Source organism: Phalacrocorax carbo, chromosome 20, assembly GCF_963921805.1.
Source record: "Phalacrocorax carbo chromosome 20, bPhaCar2.1, whole genome shotgun sequence".
NCBI classification, from domain to species: Eukaryota; Metazoa; Chordata; class Aves; order Suliformes; family Phalacrocoracidae; genus Phalacrocorax; species Phalacrocorax carbo.
Genome location: NC_087532.1, coordinates 7,823,379 through 7,841,085, shown reverse-complemented (window position 1 = coordinate 7,841,085; position 17,707 = coordinate 7,823,379). Strand labels below are relative to the sequence as shown.

Below are 17,707 nucleotides of genomic sequence, written 5' to 3'. Positions count from 1 at the left end.
CCTATAGGTGTTACCACCTCATGAGCAGCAAAGCATCCAGCAGTGCTGAGGTCCTCAGCAAGCAGCCAATGCCTGAGCACTATTTTTTTATTTATAAAAAACCCAACTTATTAAAATTTTGCCCAGCTGCATCTCTTGCTTATTCAAATGCTGCCAATTTCCGTGGATCTGATATCAGCTCCCAGCATCTCCCAGCCTCAGTGCTTGGGTTATATGGAGAGAGAGAGAGAGAGAGAGGAAAAAAAACTGCAAGCAAAATAAAAGCTGCTATCTGACAGAATCTCTCCTGGGGATCTCAGTTATTAAAAAAATAAAAAGGAATAATTTTTCTCTTAGCTGGTGTTTGTTAAATGTGCAGGAGCCATAGGCAAATTTTTGCTAATTTTGTGCATGCTTTTATCATACTGGTGATTCACTGGCAGCTTTATCCTCCGATAAGTGGATTAGTTGTTGAGCTAAACAAAAAGGTGTTTGACAACCAGGAAGCTCTAAAGAACATATTTGTTTTCCAAATAATGGAGCTGTGTTTGTTGCTCACTGCAGTGTGGGGTGTTGTTGTGAATTTCATTAGCCGAAAGGAAAGGCCTCAAAGCTTTTCTCCCTTACGCAAGGCAGTGGTTCAGTAGGAATGTTTCCCCCCTATCGGTGACAGGTTATTTCTTTTTTTCATTTGCTTTGGTCTAGTAGTTTGGCCCCGGAGTGATGCTGATCAGGGAGTGGCTTGTGAGCTGTGCCGGCGTGAGAGCATGGCATCTTTTGGTGGCGGGGCCGGGCACACGCCAGCTCCGTTCGCTTCATTCTGGGGTAAGCACCACAGGGCTGCTGCATGGGTAGCAGAGCCCTATGGTTCACAATTAGACCCTGACTTGTAGGTCTGGGAGCTAAACTGAGGGCACAGAGAGATAAATTGACCAAGTGGAAGAGAATAGGGCTAAAATAATGAGCTTAACTTTATCTAAGACTTTCATCGTAATATCTGAGCATCTCCTCATCCTGGGATGTGTTTCTCCTCACAGTACCACAGGGAAGGTTGTTACCTCCAAGGCTAGAAATGAAGGCACAGGGTTTTTATCCTGCTTAAATGTAAGGCAGAAACCCGAGATTTTGTCAAGGCTCTTTGCTAGCCCAAAAGGCCTTCTCTGTAAAAGTGCTTCCATATTTAGTAATTCCATATTTGTATGCAATTGTATGTTTATTTTCAGTCCTTTGGAGTCCTCCCTTCCGCCCTCCCCACTCAGACGCCCACAGCCCTTTAGCCATATTAGCCGAGCGCCTGGGAGACAGATGATGGGAATTCTTCCCTTGGAGCTGCTGAGAGCTTGTTGACAATGACAGTGGTTGGGGCCAAGCTCTGCCTAGCCCAGTGGGTCCTCTCCGAGAGCAGCCATGGCAGACTCCTTGTGAGGATCAACAACAGGGCACTTTCCTGGCCTCTCATGATTCTCATCTCAGGGGACTTCCTTAAGACAAGTGGTTTGTCTGGTTGTCCTCAGTGGACCTTTCTTCCAAGTACTTATCCAGCCTTCTTGCCGATCCACGCAGCTTAGCATCCATTGCTTCTTGTGGCAAGGAGTCCCACAGGTTGATTCTCCACTGAGTGAAGCACTGCCTCGTTTGTTTTGGATTTCATTCCTACTATATTCATTCGAGGGCTCACACCAGATCTGATGGTAAATAGTGGATAGATTTCACCCACTCTGTGTCATTCGTGATTTCTTAGGCTGCCATCAAATCCCCAGAGCCTGGGGAACCAGGAAAGGTGCCGATTGATTCCAGCCCACCTTCACCAGCAATGCTGATGGCACAGTGGCTTTTTTTTTCCCTTTGCTTGGGCCACAGCAATTTCACGGTGAGGCGCTTGGAAGGAGCAATGTGGGTTTGTGGAAGTGCATTTTGTGCTTGGGCAAGTGTTAGAGGCACCAGCTCAGGCTTATAAATCTCTGTGGATGGTACTGATAGCAGTGGGAGATGCATCTCCTGTGGGAACGAAGCATCATTTTGCATCTGCCAAACCATACGTTCTAAGGTGTCCTTTTGAAATATAGACAGCCTTGGTGATAAGAAGAACATAATCCCAGTGCTTGAAACAGATAGCTCCATCCCTCCTGACATTTTCAGGTGCCCACAGAGATGGAAGGGTAGTCAGCCATGCCATTCCCATCCCCTCAGCTTTACTCGTGCGATGGCCAGAGGTGAATCCAGTAAAGCTTGTTTTCCCCTGGCAAGGGGCTAAAAGCAAGCTACTTCTCCCTGACAGCTGACAGCAGCCCCTGGCTGGGAGGGTGACAGGGAGAGGGAGCGAAGCGGTGCCATGAGAAAGGGGGGAGGGCTGTGAACAGATCTGCAGTCGCTAGCAATTGCTCTCTCAGCTCTGGCATAGATGAAACGGGGGGAGGGAGGGAAGAAAGGGGGGAAAACGGCAGTCGAAGAGCGAAAGGTCCCCAGCTGGCTGTTAGTGGCATCTGCACTCAGAGTACAGACTCCAGCTGAGAGCTATTTCACTATTTATTTACATGTAATTATTGCTATGAGGTGCAGATATTAACACTGTCAAGAGCAATTTGCCCTGACATTTTTCACTTGCTCTGTTCCCTGACGTTTTGGGTTTGGTGGGATTTTTTTTTTTTCTCTCTCTCTCTCTCTTCGTCGCACTGCTTCAGTTTTGGCAGCGCAGAGACCAGGCTTTTTAATCCAGCACCCTTCGCAAGTCATTAAACTTTGAAATTTAATTTTGTCCAGAGAGGAGCCGGGGCGCAGGGAGCGTCTCCCACCCCCCTCTCCCCACGCTTTCGCACCCGCCACCCATCTACAGCAGTTCAAGCATTTCCACTCTAAACCAAATTTACCGGTTGCCGCGTTTTCAATTGGAATGCAATCTCCAGCATTAACCTTTGCTTTCGATGCTGCATTTAAAACACACAGAAAGGTGCCCAACCGTTTATTAGGGGGAGACTTTGAAAGTGCACGTAGAGAAAGCAAATGCAGAACAAATATTCTTTGAACCAGTGCCCAGACCAGCATGGAAATGGCAACCCATTTCCAAAGGTGGGTTAGGACCAGTGGCTGTCTCCTACTTCTTTAGGCCCCAGTTTTTTTCTCTCCCCTTCACTCTGCTTCTGCCTAAACCATCTGATTTCAATAGCTGGTGACACTATAAATTAAGACTTCCGGCCCACGCTCAAGCCCCGATTTAATGAGACAGTTGTTGTATGTCATCTAATAAATACCAATTGTGCATTAGAACTTATTTGCCAAGCCGGAGCGGTGACGTGACAGGCACTACTCACCACAGCCTGCTTTTTTTCTCAGCCAATATGGTGCTTGTAATCATTTAGCATTTAATACACAATAGACCATATTCCTCCCTAGCAGAGCTCCACCGCTCAGTGGTTCACACTCGTGTTCTACAAAGCAGAAGGAAAAAGCCAGGTGTGCACGAGAGTCTGAAGGGCTGTGCCAGGGTGTGTGGGGGTTGTGTTTGTGGAAGGGGGAACTGCTGAGTAGTACTTCAGTGCCTGTGCATGGTTAATTTTTGGAAGGGATTAATCATTAATTCCCATTCCTCCATTTTATCTGCAGCACCTTAGGCTCTTTTTTCATTCTTAGATTTGGACCAGACTTGGCTTCTACTCTCTTGACTTTGCAGGGGAATAGATTCAGGGATCTGGTGCCTTCCCCCTCTTTCTTCTTCCTCTGGGTTTGCTTTCTTGGGATGGGAGTTGAGAGAGAGCCAGGCCCGAGGGGAGCAGCCAGTCCCCAGATCTGAAATATCCAGTGTTTTGGGTCTTTTGGATTTTATTTCTTTTTTTGTGCAGGGTCTCATGCAGTGGGACATCCTCCTTGAAGGCAGCACTTCTGTGTCACTGTAACGCAAATAAATAGCCATAGGAATGGCGTCAGTGATAAACGGCCAAGCCCTGTTGTGTATCTGTAACATGCTCACCCTGCAGGGAAAGGATAACTGGGATCACTGTGGATGAGGGGATGGGTTGTTAGGACACTTTGGAAAGAACAAAATGGTTTCATTTCATTCAACACTCTCTGAAGAGCTTATTTTTCTCTCTTTATAACAAGGGGACAAAAATGTCGCAACTGGATATTTATTTTCAATATCTTTTTGTTACAAATTGCAGTGGTTTACTTCATTTTGATCTTTCGATCAAAAGTTTGTATTTGCACTTGCATCCCTCACCCATTTCCTTTCCATTTTCATTTGTGCTATTTGAAAGGCTTTCTTTCATCTAAAAGAAAATGTTGTTTATCTTTTTCATAACATGTATCTGTCACTTGTCAACTCTTTGTAAACCTTTTATAGAGGGACCTGTAATATAATGCAGAAGCTTAGTAGTCTTTTCATTACTGCAGGCTGCGTGTTTAAGTGCGATCAGAGCCCAGGATGGAAACTCAACATTTTCTATTCGCAGCTCTTCCTCACCATCCCTCTCCACCCATCACCTGTTTTGTGTGTGGCAGTGAAACAGAGCTGATAAAACTGTTCCCACCTGTGTAAAACTTCCTCTGACTTCCAGGGAAAGGCCTATAGATACACTAAACCATTAGCATCATATAGCACCACTGTTGTGAAGTTCCCCTCATTTCTGTGCTTAACTTATTAGAAGAGGAGAGGTAAGGCTGGAATGAGGACATCAACCTTGGCTTTGGGATGTTCAGATTCCTTCTCCCCCATAAATTGCTGCACTGTCTAAAGTTTTAGCCTTTATTGGGCTCGTTTTACCGCTAGTAAGGTGAGAGGTGGCAGCCCGGTTCTGTCCAGTGCTGTTGATAAATACATTAAAGTAGGTCACAAAAATCTTTGAAGAAAGAAGAATGTTGCAGAACTAAGACACATTTCTGCTTTTTACATAGGTGGGACTTTGGATAGCACATGCTCTGTCCTGCTGCTTTCGTGGGGGGTGTCTGAAGGGTTGGGATGCTCAGCTCTCGCTGGAGATCAGGGGGCTCAGCTCCCCAGTGGAGAAAGCTCCAGACCCCTGGGCCTTTTTGTGTGGGCAGGAGGTTTTCCTCTCTGCATAATGACCAGGGAAGAATTAATCAGATGGAGGCTTTATTATTGGTGACCCAAATGCACCCACAAAGCTCAGGCACCAGCTGGTACATACATTAACTCCAGTTTTGCTTAATGTTACACTTTTTAACAGTCTCATAGTGGGGCAGGGACAGGAGACAGCACATGTAGATTTTCTGAGGATCTCTTAGGTGCTAACATTGACACAGTAGTCTGAATCCAGGGCAAGGCTTAGGGCAAATAAGACCCAGGAAGTGTTCTTGGTTTGGGGCTTCGGTCTTTCTGCTTTGCCCATGGCCTGAGCCCTGTGTCCTCCCATGTGCAGCACCCCTTCCCTGGGCTCCTGAACTTCCTGTCAAGGTCTCGATTCCTCTCTAAGCCGGAGGGTGCAGACCAAACAGGGGAGAGCCATGCCCAGGGCTGCTGCTCTGTGCACTAAGCTCTTCCCTCAGCAGTTGTGACTGGAGGTACCAGGGTGCAGCGGGAGTGGGGAACGCAGGAGATAACCACTGATGTTGTCAACGCTGCCTGGACTTAACGTATTGTGAGATATGGCAGCTTGTTTGCACGGGTGTTAACCAGCCTCTCCTGTCCCCTTCTTGTCACTGCCCAGTCCCTGCCACAGCCAATCTGTGTCCTAATCTCCATCAATTAACAAGAAACACTTTCGCCCCCTCACTCCCCCCCACCAATACAGACACCCGCCCCGAAGCCTTGGATAAAGAGGAAAGAGCCCCCCCAGCCTCGACCCTCTCCCCCTTTACTTTCCACTAACTCAGCGCAACCAATTAGGCATCTGACACCCGTACTGGCTGACAAATTGTTTCTGTCATCTGCTTTCTGTCTTTCATTAAATGAGAGGCGGAGGGGGGAATAGGGAAGGGGAGGGGGGGCTGGGAGATGTGATCTCCCATGCTTAGCGAGGCCAGATACATTAATTACAAAACGGCCATTTGCAGCATGAAAATGCATTAATTAAATTTATGCAATCATTATCTTTAAATAGTCATATCTTTAAAATAATCAGCCCTTCCTGAGTCTTCCCTCTCCTCTGCTAAGTATCTCTAATCCCTTTTCCACCATTTATCTCTGGATCAGCAGTGGCTTGTATGCTTTTAAACTTCTGCATGCAGGAGATGCCTTAAAAACTCTGCTCAAGTACTCCAAGGGTGTGGTACCTTCACTCTTCCCCTTGGCCCTGCAGCAAGGAGGACAGGCAAGGGGCACAACTCCACTCAGCAAATTACAGCATGTGCCATTTTTTGGAGGCTTTTGATCAAGATATTTTCATAAAAGAGAGCTTGTAGCTGAGCCAGGAGTTACGGGGTTAATGTATAAAGTTCTTTGCTTGCATTTGTACAGGAGAGCAAGCTACGTGCTGGTTTACATACCCACTTAGTAAATGTATTGCTGTTTTCATTTGGAAGAGGTTTAATTTTAATGAGGTAATGACCCTTCCCTTGGTGCAGACACAGCTTTGCCAGCAGACAGCTACCTGTCATCAGTGTATCTTTTTCTTCTTAAAAATCACTTAGTTCAAGGCAGTAAATGATGTTCATAACAAAAGCAAGGTTTTAAAAATAGGCATTTCGCTACTCTCGTGCTCGAGATTGCTTCTTGGTGGCTTCATATTATAATTCTAAAAAATATTTTATTTTGGAGTATCATCAGACGTAGCCAAAATCAAATTGTGCTAGACAAATAAGGGAGTGCAGTTAATTATGTGTTAGCCCAGAAGCTTCTAGTTTCATACTCATTGTTCAAAGACTTCACCTGTTTGTGATGGCTACTCGAATCATCATTGCAAACTTACTGAGGTTTGAGCGGTTCCCTGGCAGACCCCAGGTGCAGGAGTGCCAAAATACCCAGGGAAGAATTAATCTCATCCCCTGCTTAAGTAAGCACCTATAACACCACAGGAAAACTCCAGTCCAAATAGCTTTTAAAGACCTGGAGGACTCAAAGAGGGATACTTATCTAAACTCAAATCCTTTAGGGCTTTCTTATCGCTTCTGGTTAAAGATTTTGTTCTGCTCTTTGTGTGTCTGCATCATTTTTAATAAATCCTACATGTTTTTTTCCCCTATCTGTAATGCCTGGTGGGCCAATGTCCAATTAGCTGGGAGCCGACGCAGTGGTGTTTGGGTCCAAACCTCATGTTGTGTTCAGCTAGAGTCATGAGTTTGGGTTTAAGACCAGGTAGAATTTGGGGGTGGATCTGAAGGTGACTGAATCCTGCCAGATTTCTCACATCTGAGGGGCAGAAATGAGCTCTGGGGTTTCAGAAATGGAAGCAGGCAGTAGCTTGTCCTGCACAGGAAAGTCCCCTCTACAGTCCAAGTGTCCTCAGCCTCTTCTTCAAGAAGTGCATTATGAAACTCAAAGCTGTTCGGATCCAGCACAGCAAGAACTTAGTGTAAAGGTGATTGCAACTAATGAACACAAAGGGCTGGTTTTTCCCTGGGCAGTCTCTAAGAATGGACGTTTCTGGAGAGAAAGTAAAAGCCTTAATATGGAGCAAAACAGGGGAAGAGGTGGCTGAGCTAGAACATCTTAGCTGTAAGGGTAATTCTCTGTTAAAGCCAGTGTTTTCAGCAAGGATCCCCACTTTCATCTCTTTTCTCCTATTTGTTTACACTAATGCCTCCACACCAGCAGACTCTGCACCTTGGTGGATGCAGATCCGTTATCTCCAAGTTCAGATCCTCTGAGGGTTTTAGGGTTCATGTTTGGCAAAAGCAAGCAGCTCCCTCTCTTTGAAAATACCACAGGGCTCCCTAGCAGCAGAGAGAAGTCAGAAGGAAGAACACATGGCACTGTGTAAGGCTGCAAAATGCACTCCTTGGATTCAGGAGCTGTGATTTTCCTATGGGTGAGGGGAAAAAGAGGTCCTGACTTTAAAAAATCATCCCTGTGGTAGCCTCAAAAGATCGAAACTGAGCTGAGGCACTCCCAGACAGGACCGGGGGTGGGTTGTTCATTCATTAGGGTGAGCTGAAGAGAGAAACCCTCACCTTAAAAAATGCACCGAGCCTCCCCCTCCCGCCCCCCAGCAAAGCAGGGAACTGAGAGAGCAAGCGAACAAGCAGCAGAGGAGGTGGCAATAGGAAGCACTTATGATTTTCCCTTTCTTCCATTCTTTTGCCAGCTCGAGTTATTAAGTGTTTGGGCGAGCCTAGCTAGCACTGCACTTGCTGAACTTATCAGGGTTATTTCATCTCCCCATGACCTCTCCGTATTTATGATGGGAACCCTGGAGGCATTGGCTTTGCTTAACTGGTGTATCTTACAGTGCAGTTAAGCTGGACCTTAACTGATTACAGCCCTTGATTGATCAGAGAAAGAGGGAGGGGAAGAGAAAGAGGAGTCCTAGAGCAGATACGCAGGACTATCAGTGCACCAAGCAGCTTCGCCTGGGGCTGGGATATGCCACTCGGGGGATTCTTTGTAGTGCAGCTCCTTTCACATTTATAGAGGCTCCCCTCCACTCTCCAAAAGGAGAGAGACGGAGAGAGAAAAGCAGGCGAGGGGGGGCATGGAGCGGACTCAAAGGATCTCAGGAAATCTTGTTTCGAAGCAGTAAGTCAGCACCCGCACTCCATTACCAGTGTCCGCGGGGGGTTGTGATAGTGAGTGAGCACAGATCAGCTTAGCCGAGAAATGGGGAAAAAAAAAATAAAATGAGGGAGAGAAATGGAAAGGGAGGAGGGGAAGAGAAGACCCTTCTGTGAATTTTGGTTTGTCTTTGTTAGCCTCTGCTGGCATGGGGCTGCTGAAAAGAGGAATAGCAGAGGTTTAAAAAGCAGTTTTAATTTGCTGGGACTTTGCTGTGCTGCGTGGTGTCCCCACCCTGCATTATTCACATCAGGCAGATGCACAGCAAGCTGATTTAGCAGGAAACCTCAGTATGTGTTTGTTTATCTCTTGGTATTTTGAATCTCTCACCAAACCCCAAAAGCTTTTTGTTCCCCACCTGCCATCTGCATGCCTGAGCTTACCCAAGGATGGACAGATAGGTGCAGAAGAAAAGACAAGCCCAGCCCATTTCCAAAGCCAAATCTAACCATAGTCCTTCTGCCAGTTTGGAAATGTTTAGGAATTCCAGTTTCCCATGGTTGTGCCTTTCTGCTTTCTCATCCCAGGTGACTTTATGAGTTCCAAAATACCGCAAGCAAGAGTCGCCTTCCTGCAGTTAATACCCTCTGTAAGGTTGCCCAGAGATGCTCCATATCTCAGCAAAGGGATGGACACTCTCCTTTCCGATGTATTCACTTGGCCTTCACAGAGAAATGTATTCTCAGGGAAAAACAGCATCAGGGTGGAGTTTGCTTGTGGTAACTTCTGTTAATGCAGTCTATTGCCTAGAAATAAGGAGGATGGGGTGGCTCAGTTTGCCAACCAGCATGCTTGGGAAGCATTGGCCTTCTTTTGGTTATTCTCTATAATATGTCTTAGCAATTCCAATTTAATCAGGAAAAACACTTCATGCTTAGGTAACACAAGATGAATAATGATGTTGATGGTCAGTAAAGCACAAACTGCCCATTTTCAGAGGGGAGATACTCAGCAGTGCATGAAAATCAACGCCCTTCGACAGTTTCAAGATGGCAAGGTGCTTGTTAGCCTTTTGGCTTGTGTCTCTCCCCTTTCTGGAAGGGCTGAGCTCATGTCCCTTGATTTTGCTTGTTAGTCAAACTGATGCCCATAGAACTGGCACTCCCCTTTACCTTAAACAGCCCCCACTAGCACAGCATGTCTTTTTGTTTCCTCTCTGGTTATCCAGACTACTAAAAAACTTTCCCATCTGCTTTTATCTAAGTGATAGTTGAGTCTGGTGCCCTAATGCCAGGGCTAGTGGTTCATGTTACTAGTTCAAGCAGTTTTTAATGTAATTGCCATTCACAGTGAAGCCTCCCCCCAAGCTCCCCTCCAAATTACAGATGTATAACCCTGTGGTGCTTCTGATGTCCTTACGGTATTTCCATTGCAAGAAGAGCCTGCTCCTCTTTCACGCACCATCAAGACTTAAGCGATTTCCCTAATCCTTATAGCTAAGACCTTCCCATTCTTTTGTATAGCTTAGAAACTTAATTCTTTAGACCTTCTCCATAATTTGTACATCTCTACAGAAGCAGGGTGCCCAAAACAAGATGCAGTGCTCCAGGTGGAACCTCACCATAGCCTTGAACAATCAGGTAATAACTTCCCATCGCCTTTTTTTTCTAATCCTCCCCTTGTGCAGCCTGCATTGGTCTGCTTTGCTGCAGCTCACCATTGCATCCCCAGCTCCATCTCATCCCCAGCATCTCCCCGAGCCCTCTCCATCATGAGTGTGTGGCAGTTCTTCATCCGTCAAGTGAACAGGGTCATCTTAGGACACAAACGCTCATCTCCATTTCACCCGCTGTGTCCTAGACCACTCCCCTATGGCGCTGAAACATCCTTCAGATGTTTCAAGTCGCTGAAAGGCATTGATGATATTTCTGGGTTTATTGTTCACTGTCCCACGGCTCAAGCACAGGCCTACAGTAACCGTTTCTCACCACTTTGAAGGGATCTGGTATGGTCTGTCCCATACACACCAGAAAGAATTCAGGCACACTGCATTTTGTTCCCGGCTTTGCTTCTGACACACTTCGTGTGGCCTTGGGAAAGGCATTTCACTGGCCTCCACATATTTTCCGATGGAGTGGGGAAGGTTAGGAAAATGAGACACTACCACTATACAGCAGCAACCACGTCAGCCCTGGACTCCTTCTATAGCAGGAAGGACTTGTGAAATTGTGTTATCTCATATTTGTAACACTGTTCTCATTAGCACTAGTAACGTGCTAATAGATGGATTATGAATACCTGGCTAGGTGAGGTAAAGCTGGGGCAGTGGAGTGTCAGGTTTGTTAAACTTTACCCCACAACAAAACAGAAGCAGAGAGTTAAGTCCCCTGCTCATTTAGGCCAGTGTGAATCAGGACTGGGCTTGAAGTCAGTGAAGTTACACTTAAGGAAGGCTGATGTGAAGTTTGCTCCCCGGGCTCCAAAATTTAGTTGGAAGTGACATTAGGTGGAAGGGACTGCAGTTACCCAGATCAGACATTTTCTAGGTGCAAGAAGTGTGAAGCACTGCCTGGATCCTTGGCCTGACTGCAAAATCACATTTAATGGGTGAACTTACTGGATTGGTATGGCATATTGGGTTACAGCTCAGCTGGGTCTAGTGATTTAGAAAATACTCAAAATTAATTGCTTGGTTTTGTGAGTGCAGTGTTAGTGATTGCTACATAAGTCATTTTAGTCCTACCTAGGGGCATATTTGCATATATTTATCCTCCTTTCAAGTGGAGATCTTTGGGGAAACTGTATTTATCTCCTCCCAACTCTTTCGTCAGCTTTCAGTAGTCCTACAGTCACCTCTTCATTTTGTTTCCATTTAACGTATGTATAGAATAATCGACTCTTCCTCTTCCCACCAAGCGAAAATGAATCCACAGAGATCAAAAAGCATTAATGTGAGGAAGGGTTGCCTTCTGCAAGAGAGAAGGAAAAGATTAGCTGAACAGGATGCAAAATAAAGATGGAAAAGATTAAGCTGGGTCCCCACCAAGTAGCTAAAACAGTCTTGGAGGACAGAGCATGACCTACCCAAAGCAGAAGCTGAATCAACCGCAAACGGCAGAGAAACCAAGCCCTCATGGAGGAACGCAGAGTGACTCGTTAGCTTGGTCCCTGTCAGTAGTAAATCCGTAAGATCCAGCATGTTTCCCAGCACAGCCACCAGGCCCCTGTCAGATTTCCCATGCCCTAGGAAGTCATGTCAATGTTAACACCTCAGAAGCTGAAACAAAGAGAGATTTCCGCCTACAAACACTCTTCACAACAGAGAATTTCCTAGTGCTTTTTGCCTGATGTAGTATCAAATATCCCAACTGATCACATTTCCAGACTTTCCCAAAGAAAGATGATTTCTACCCATTCCTAGGAAGGCAGCACCACAGCCTCAGAAATACTGCCAGGAGATCCTTCCTCTGGTTTTCCCTTTTTGGTTTCTGCCTGGTATCCAGTTTGCATTCCTTTGGGACCTCCCGGCTGCTCCTCTGGACTTAACACCCTTCAGCTAGCTGCAGATCATTACGTCTTCCATTTATTCAGAACTTAGCCAGGCTCAGCAGTTTCTAAATGCAGCATTTTTCTAAGGCAACCTCTGATTTTGGACGCTTTGCGGTGTGTCAAATTGGGTGTCCAGAAACAGAGGCACCACAGAATCAGGGGTCACTCGGGAAAATGCTCTCTGCAGGCTCCTGCCTCCCCATCATTTTGTTTGCTTGAGTTTGATCTCCTTACACCACCTCTGTGCCTTCCTGGTGGTGGGGCAGTGTAGCATCACTGAGTGTAGATATAAAACCCGCTGTGTCCAGGGCCTGATGTCTCTTATCGGCTGGGTATCTTAGCAAGCCTAAAGCAAACTGATAATGCAGGGCAGGAGGTGTGGGGACTCCGAGGATGTATAGGCTGTCCGGCACGGCCTGGACTGCCCTGGTATTTCCCGTAGCGCTCCTGACCGCAGAGAGCAGGGAGGTGCAGTAGCCAGATCTGCAGCTGCAAGGTTTGGTTACGAAACTTATCTTCTACCTCCCTCTCCCCTCCCTGATGTGCTCACACCCTTCTCTACCTAAGCGGTATCTCTCCCTATCACTTGTCTGTCCCTTGAGCCCCTCCTGCCCCCCCAACACACCCAACTGCCCCCCCAAGCCCCAAACCTAAAATCTGAAGGCCTGATTGCACAGATTGAAGGCCCTAATTGCACTTCCCTTTCCAAAGCCGCATTCGTTTATCATAAAGGGTGCACATTTCCCCTGCTACAGTTTCCACGGCCAGAGGCCCTGAGGGCCAGCTCAGAAATGGAGGGAATTAATTACATTTTTTTAACTCCCCTTCTTTTAAAGTATGGGAGAGAGTGATGAAACGTCCCGGGGGGGGAACAGGGGGGAGCTGCAGAGATGAGGGTGGGGAGGGCGGCAGCGGCAGGAGGCTGAGGGGGCTGGCTCTTTCATCCAGGAGGGTCTTTGTGGATTAACCTTGGTCTCCCCAACACATCAAGACCCCTACCCCCTCTTCCCCATGACAAATGACCTCCGGAAAGGGTAGAAACAGGGCCAAAGGCTCCTAGCACCATGGCTGTTATTGACTTACCCCGAAGTGCAAGCCCACGCCATGCCTGTGACTGATTTGGGACAGCAGCGAAGGGAAAGGAGATGGGGAAAGGGAGAGAGACAACTGATGAGAGGGAGGGGAAAGGGAAGGCTGTCAATCACTGTGATGGACAGGTAGCAGATTTCCCTCCAGATAAAACCTTACAGATGTGAAGTGGGTATTGATTTTTAGTTAGTGATGATAATGCACCAAGAAGTAATAAATTATAAGAAAGCAAGGTCAAAAAGAAAAGGTAAAAGGACTTTGCATTCTTGAGGAGGGGATTTCTCCAGATGCTCCAGACTTTCCTAAGTTCAAAAGTTGCCTGGAAAATGAGTTTATCCAGCTGAAACAAGAAGCCAGATAACACAGGCCTGCCAAGGCTGGAGGGCTCATGTAGGGTTATCCTTGCTGGGTGGCTGCGTAGCAAAGAGGGAATAGAAATCTCTGGTTCTCTCTTGTTATTTCTAATACCTTCGTGTCCTGGGGTGGGCAAGATTGGATGCTGTCCTCAGATAAACCTGTGTGAACAGAGTCTCAGGGGAGCTCAGCCCCAAACTGCTCTCAGCGTGCCTGGAAAAGGCAGACGCTTCCCACGGTCAGTGTTGCTGAAGAAGGAATGGAGATCTTTGGGGTTCCTGGCTCCGTTGAGCTCCACAGCCTCTGTCAGGGCTCATCTGCAGCACTCAGTCCATGGGAGCATCCAGGAGAGACATGTGCCTTGTAGCCTCCTTCCAGCATCTCCCCTCTCCAACCTCCATTCAGTTACATATCCGTTCACCACCCTGGTATCGTTGTGATGAAATATAGGCATCCTTATGTTTCACCACGGATTTGCAGAGGGATATTCAGCCCGTCTTTTTCAGAAAGGGGTCTTAGGATGGGATGAATTGTCCTTCAGAAGTGTCAGTCTCTCTGCAGAGGGATTCTAGAGGATTAGCAGAGACTAGAAACTTAACTTCACATGGCTAAGGTTAGTTGAGTTGAGTCCTAGCTTAAGTGACTTGCACAAGCCCTTGTGAGTGAGTAGCAGAGCTGGATTAGAAATCAGTCCTGATTCTGACTGATTAAAGCCAATTACTGCCTTTAGTAGGATTTGCGCAAGTGTCTTCTTCAGTCTCAACTCCTCTGAATTGGAAGAGTGTGAATCTGGGTTTCATTTACCAACTTTGCTTTACATCCCCCTTTCCTTTTTAAAAGGGCCTTAGCGGAAGTGTTAATACAACTTCTGCTTGCTTTAAGAGCCTTTTATTTTCTCTGAGTAATACAAAGCAGCTGACTCTTTTGGGGAGATGGCCAGGAGGGAGAGCACTAGAAAACCCTCTGGTCTGTGAGTGGTTCCAGTTGCCCTTCATTGTATAGCGCACAATTTCTTTTCTGCACCGGCAGGGCTTGGCGCTGCAGGCAGCATGTCCACAGTCCGGCAGCACTGCCAGACCTGGACAGCTCAGGCAGGGAGAGGCGAAACGGCCTGGCTTTGCGCTGCCCGAGGTGGAGCTTTCCAAAAATAACTCATAATTCATATGTCTGTGGTTTTGTGCATGCAAGAAGGATGTTTATTGTTTTAAACATCTGATTCTGCTTGTGAATGAAATCCAATAATGTCTCGTGGCTGCTGTATATGCGACTGTCCTAGATATCCATTAGGGCAAAGAGGTGCAGGCTGTAACACCTACAGCTAAGACGATGCTGAAGGTATGAGGTCTGTCTGCAGCCGGCGGGATCGAGGGGCAGAGGGGGAGGATTCGTAGCTGAGCCAGATCAAAGTTCATGACCCAGCTTAGTGGAAGGTTGCAAATAACTTTGCAGCTGGAAAACCTGCCTCCAGGCTGCACTCCCATGATTTCCCTGCTGCATAAGCCTTGGGGCAGAGAGGTTTACGTTACATCCACACAGAAAAGCATCTCGTATTAATCCACTCTCTTGCATATTTAAATGCAATTTCCTTTCTTCATCCCCCTGCCTTTCAGTCTTTGGGCTGTCATGGGGCAGGGAGTGCCACGGGCACATTTTGCACAACGTTATGGCTAAACAACTTCATCTAGGTACCTCGAGGCTTCATCACTGTGGTTAAGAAGCTGTGGCCAGAGGGTCTGGAGAGCTGGAGGTAATTTAGGCTCTGTCTGGAGTGCCGTCTGCCCTGCAGTGTAGTGGCAGCTAAGCTAGGTTTAACTTTTAGGGACCAGTACCAAACTCCAAGCTCAGTGCAGTAGGAGAGGCTAAATGAACCCTGTCGGAGCTCCATGCTGCTGCCACTGCGCTGCTTTTACTTAGCTTGTTCAAACCTCGTTCCCATGTCTCTGTACCACACTGCAGACAAACCCGGTGGTCAGGACAGATTGATTTTCCAGGCTTTTTAAGTAACCCCCTCCCCAGTATCTCCCCACTGCCTTGCCCTCCCCAGGGGTCCAGCCAACCCTGCTCCCAAATTCTCCTCCCCGACAAATGCCTGGGAATAATCTCAGGCCAACTGAGTCGGGAGGTAGCATCACATAAAGAGAAAGCGTCTTTGCAGGACTCCTGAGTCCTTCCGGGGGGAGGAGAAGCTTTAGAAAGCAAAGGCCAGCGCGTAGCTGGTCATTCAGCCTAAGCCCCCGCTCCAGCAGGAAGGTGAGGGAGGAGGGGATGGGGAAGGTGTCGGGGTGAGCAGGAAGGGGAGACGCCGCTCTATACAACCCCTCTTGTGTCCTTCCAGAGAATGTATCCTCCACACAATAGCTCACCAGGCCGCTGGTGGGGGATAAAGGACTCATTTTACCACTTGCCAGGCTCCAAATATTTCCAATTTGCCACTTTAATTGATGTCAATAAGGTTATGCTAAATTCGGAGATTTTCAGCCGCTCGGCATCTGAGCGCTGGCCTGGCCCCCCGAGGTGACTGGCTGTCCCCTCTCCCCCCGCCCTTCCCCAGCACAAATACGGCAAGGCACGCCTGCGGCGGCTGCGGAGATCAACCAAGCGGCATCAGGAGTTCCCTTCCTTCCCTCGCCACGGCCCCGCTTCTGCAAACTCTTTACACTTTTAACTTGGCAGCCTGGGGGTAATTTTGCTGATTGCAGAAGGCAATTGCATTAAAGCGCTAGCGGGATCAGGGTCCTCGTGTGAAGGCCTGTAGGCAGCAGCTTACCCCAAACTCACCCACAGGAACAAATCTGGCATTTTTGTTGCAAAAGAAGAAAAAAAAAGATCGTAAGTTCATCTGTTTCAGGTCTCAAAGCAAGAAGATCTCTTGTGTGCAAATTTAATTACATTTTCAAATCAAGCACTACATTGAAATGAGCCGAACCAGGACTTGTTATCCTTTAACATTGGAGGGTAAAGAGAACTTTGACATGTCAGTCCCCAAAGCTGAATCTGCATCAAAGCCAGAAAGGGCTTTGCGTCCAGTTTGGTCAGGAACCTTCGCAAACCAAACCCCACTCAGACTTCCAAAGAAAGGGGTTGTCTTCAGCGTCCCTTTTTGAAAATATGCATTTTTCCTCGCTTTCTCATGTGTCTCCTCTTCTGTGAGGGCTGTGCGTAGGAAGGGAGGGAGTGCTAGTGCATGGCAGTGCGTGTTGGGCAGGTTAGTCCCAGGTTTATTCCTTTCACCAGCATTCATTCTGAGCAGCACAACTGACATTGTTGGCAGGTCAGCAAAGAAAGGCCAAAGATGGAGCGTGCTGTGAATTAATTTCTCACTTATCCCTATTAAGGTCTTTCAAGTAAAGCTTTAGAATCAGAGGAGCCAACTGTGGGGTGTGTCTGTTGTTATTTGGTGGAAGCAGGCTTTCATTCTCCAGCCTGTCCAAACCTATATTGATATTGTATGTTGTACTGATAGACCACCACTATAGGTAGACTGTTTCTCCCTGGTGTGCATGAAAGCAGCTGCACGTGTACCCTTTCTTCTCCAGACATTGACCTGCTGTCTCCTGTGTTCCTCCAGGTGATGAGCATCCTGAGCAACCCCAGCGGGGTTCCTCCGCAACCCCAGGCTGACTTCTCCATCTCTCCCCTTCACGGTGGCTTGGACACGACCAACTCCATCTCTGCCAGCTGCAGCCAGCGAAGCGACTCCATCAAGTCTGTGGACAGCCTCCCGACTTCCCAGTCCTACTGTCCTCCCACCTACAGCACCACCAGTTACAGTGTGGACCCAGTGGCTGGCTACCAATATGGACAGTACGGACAAAGTAAGTGTGCTGATTGTATTCCCCCTGCACAGGGAACAGGAGGAGGGAGGGAGGGGATGTAAGAAGGTATGGATATTGTATTGGAAGGGATTCCCATGGAAATCTGTCCACCAAGAGAGAAAAAAGGAATCTACGCAGCAGACATGGATGGAGATTGCTCCACACAGCCTTGCAGTCCAATTCAAAAGTCCCAATTAAAATATTTTAGGTAAAACACTTCTATTAGAAAGGAAGGACAACTTCCAGACCTCTTTCCTTCCCCCTTTCCAAGCCTTGCTTCTCCAAAAGCCCTACAACACATTCACCCTGCTCAGCCAAA

General features: G+C 47.3%; 1 protein-coding gene across 1 annotated transcript in view; it reads left to right on the top strand.

Annotated features, from left to right (window-relative positions):
- Window positions 1–17,707, top strand: part of PAX7 (paired box 7) — a 107,866-nt gene that overhangs the window by 81,475 nt on the left and 8,684 nt on the right. The window contains exon 8 of the mRNA XM_064470290.1: window positions 17,142–17,388. Within this exon, the coding sequence (XP_064326360.1) occupies window positions 17,142–17,388 (247 nt within the window). The remainder of the gene's footprint in view (window positions 1–17,141; window positions 17,389–17,707) is intronic.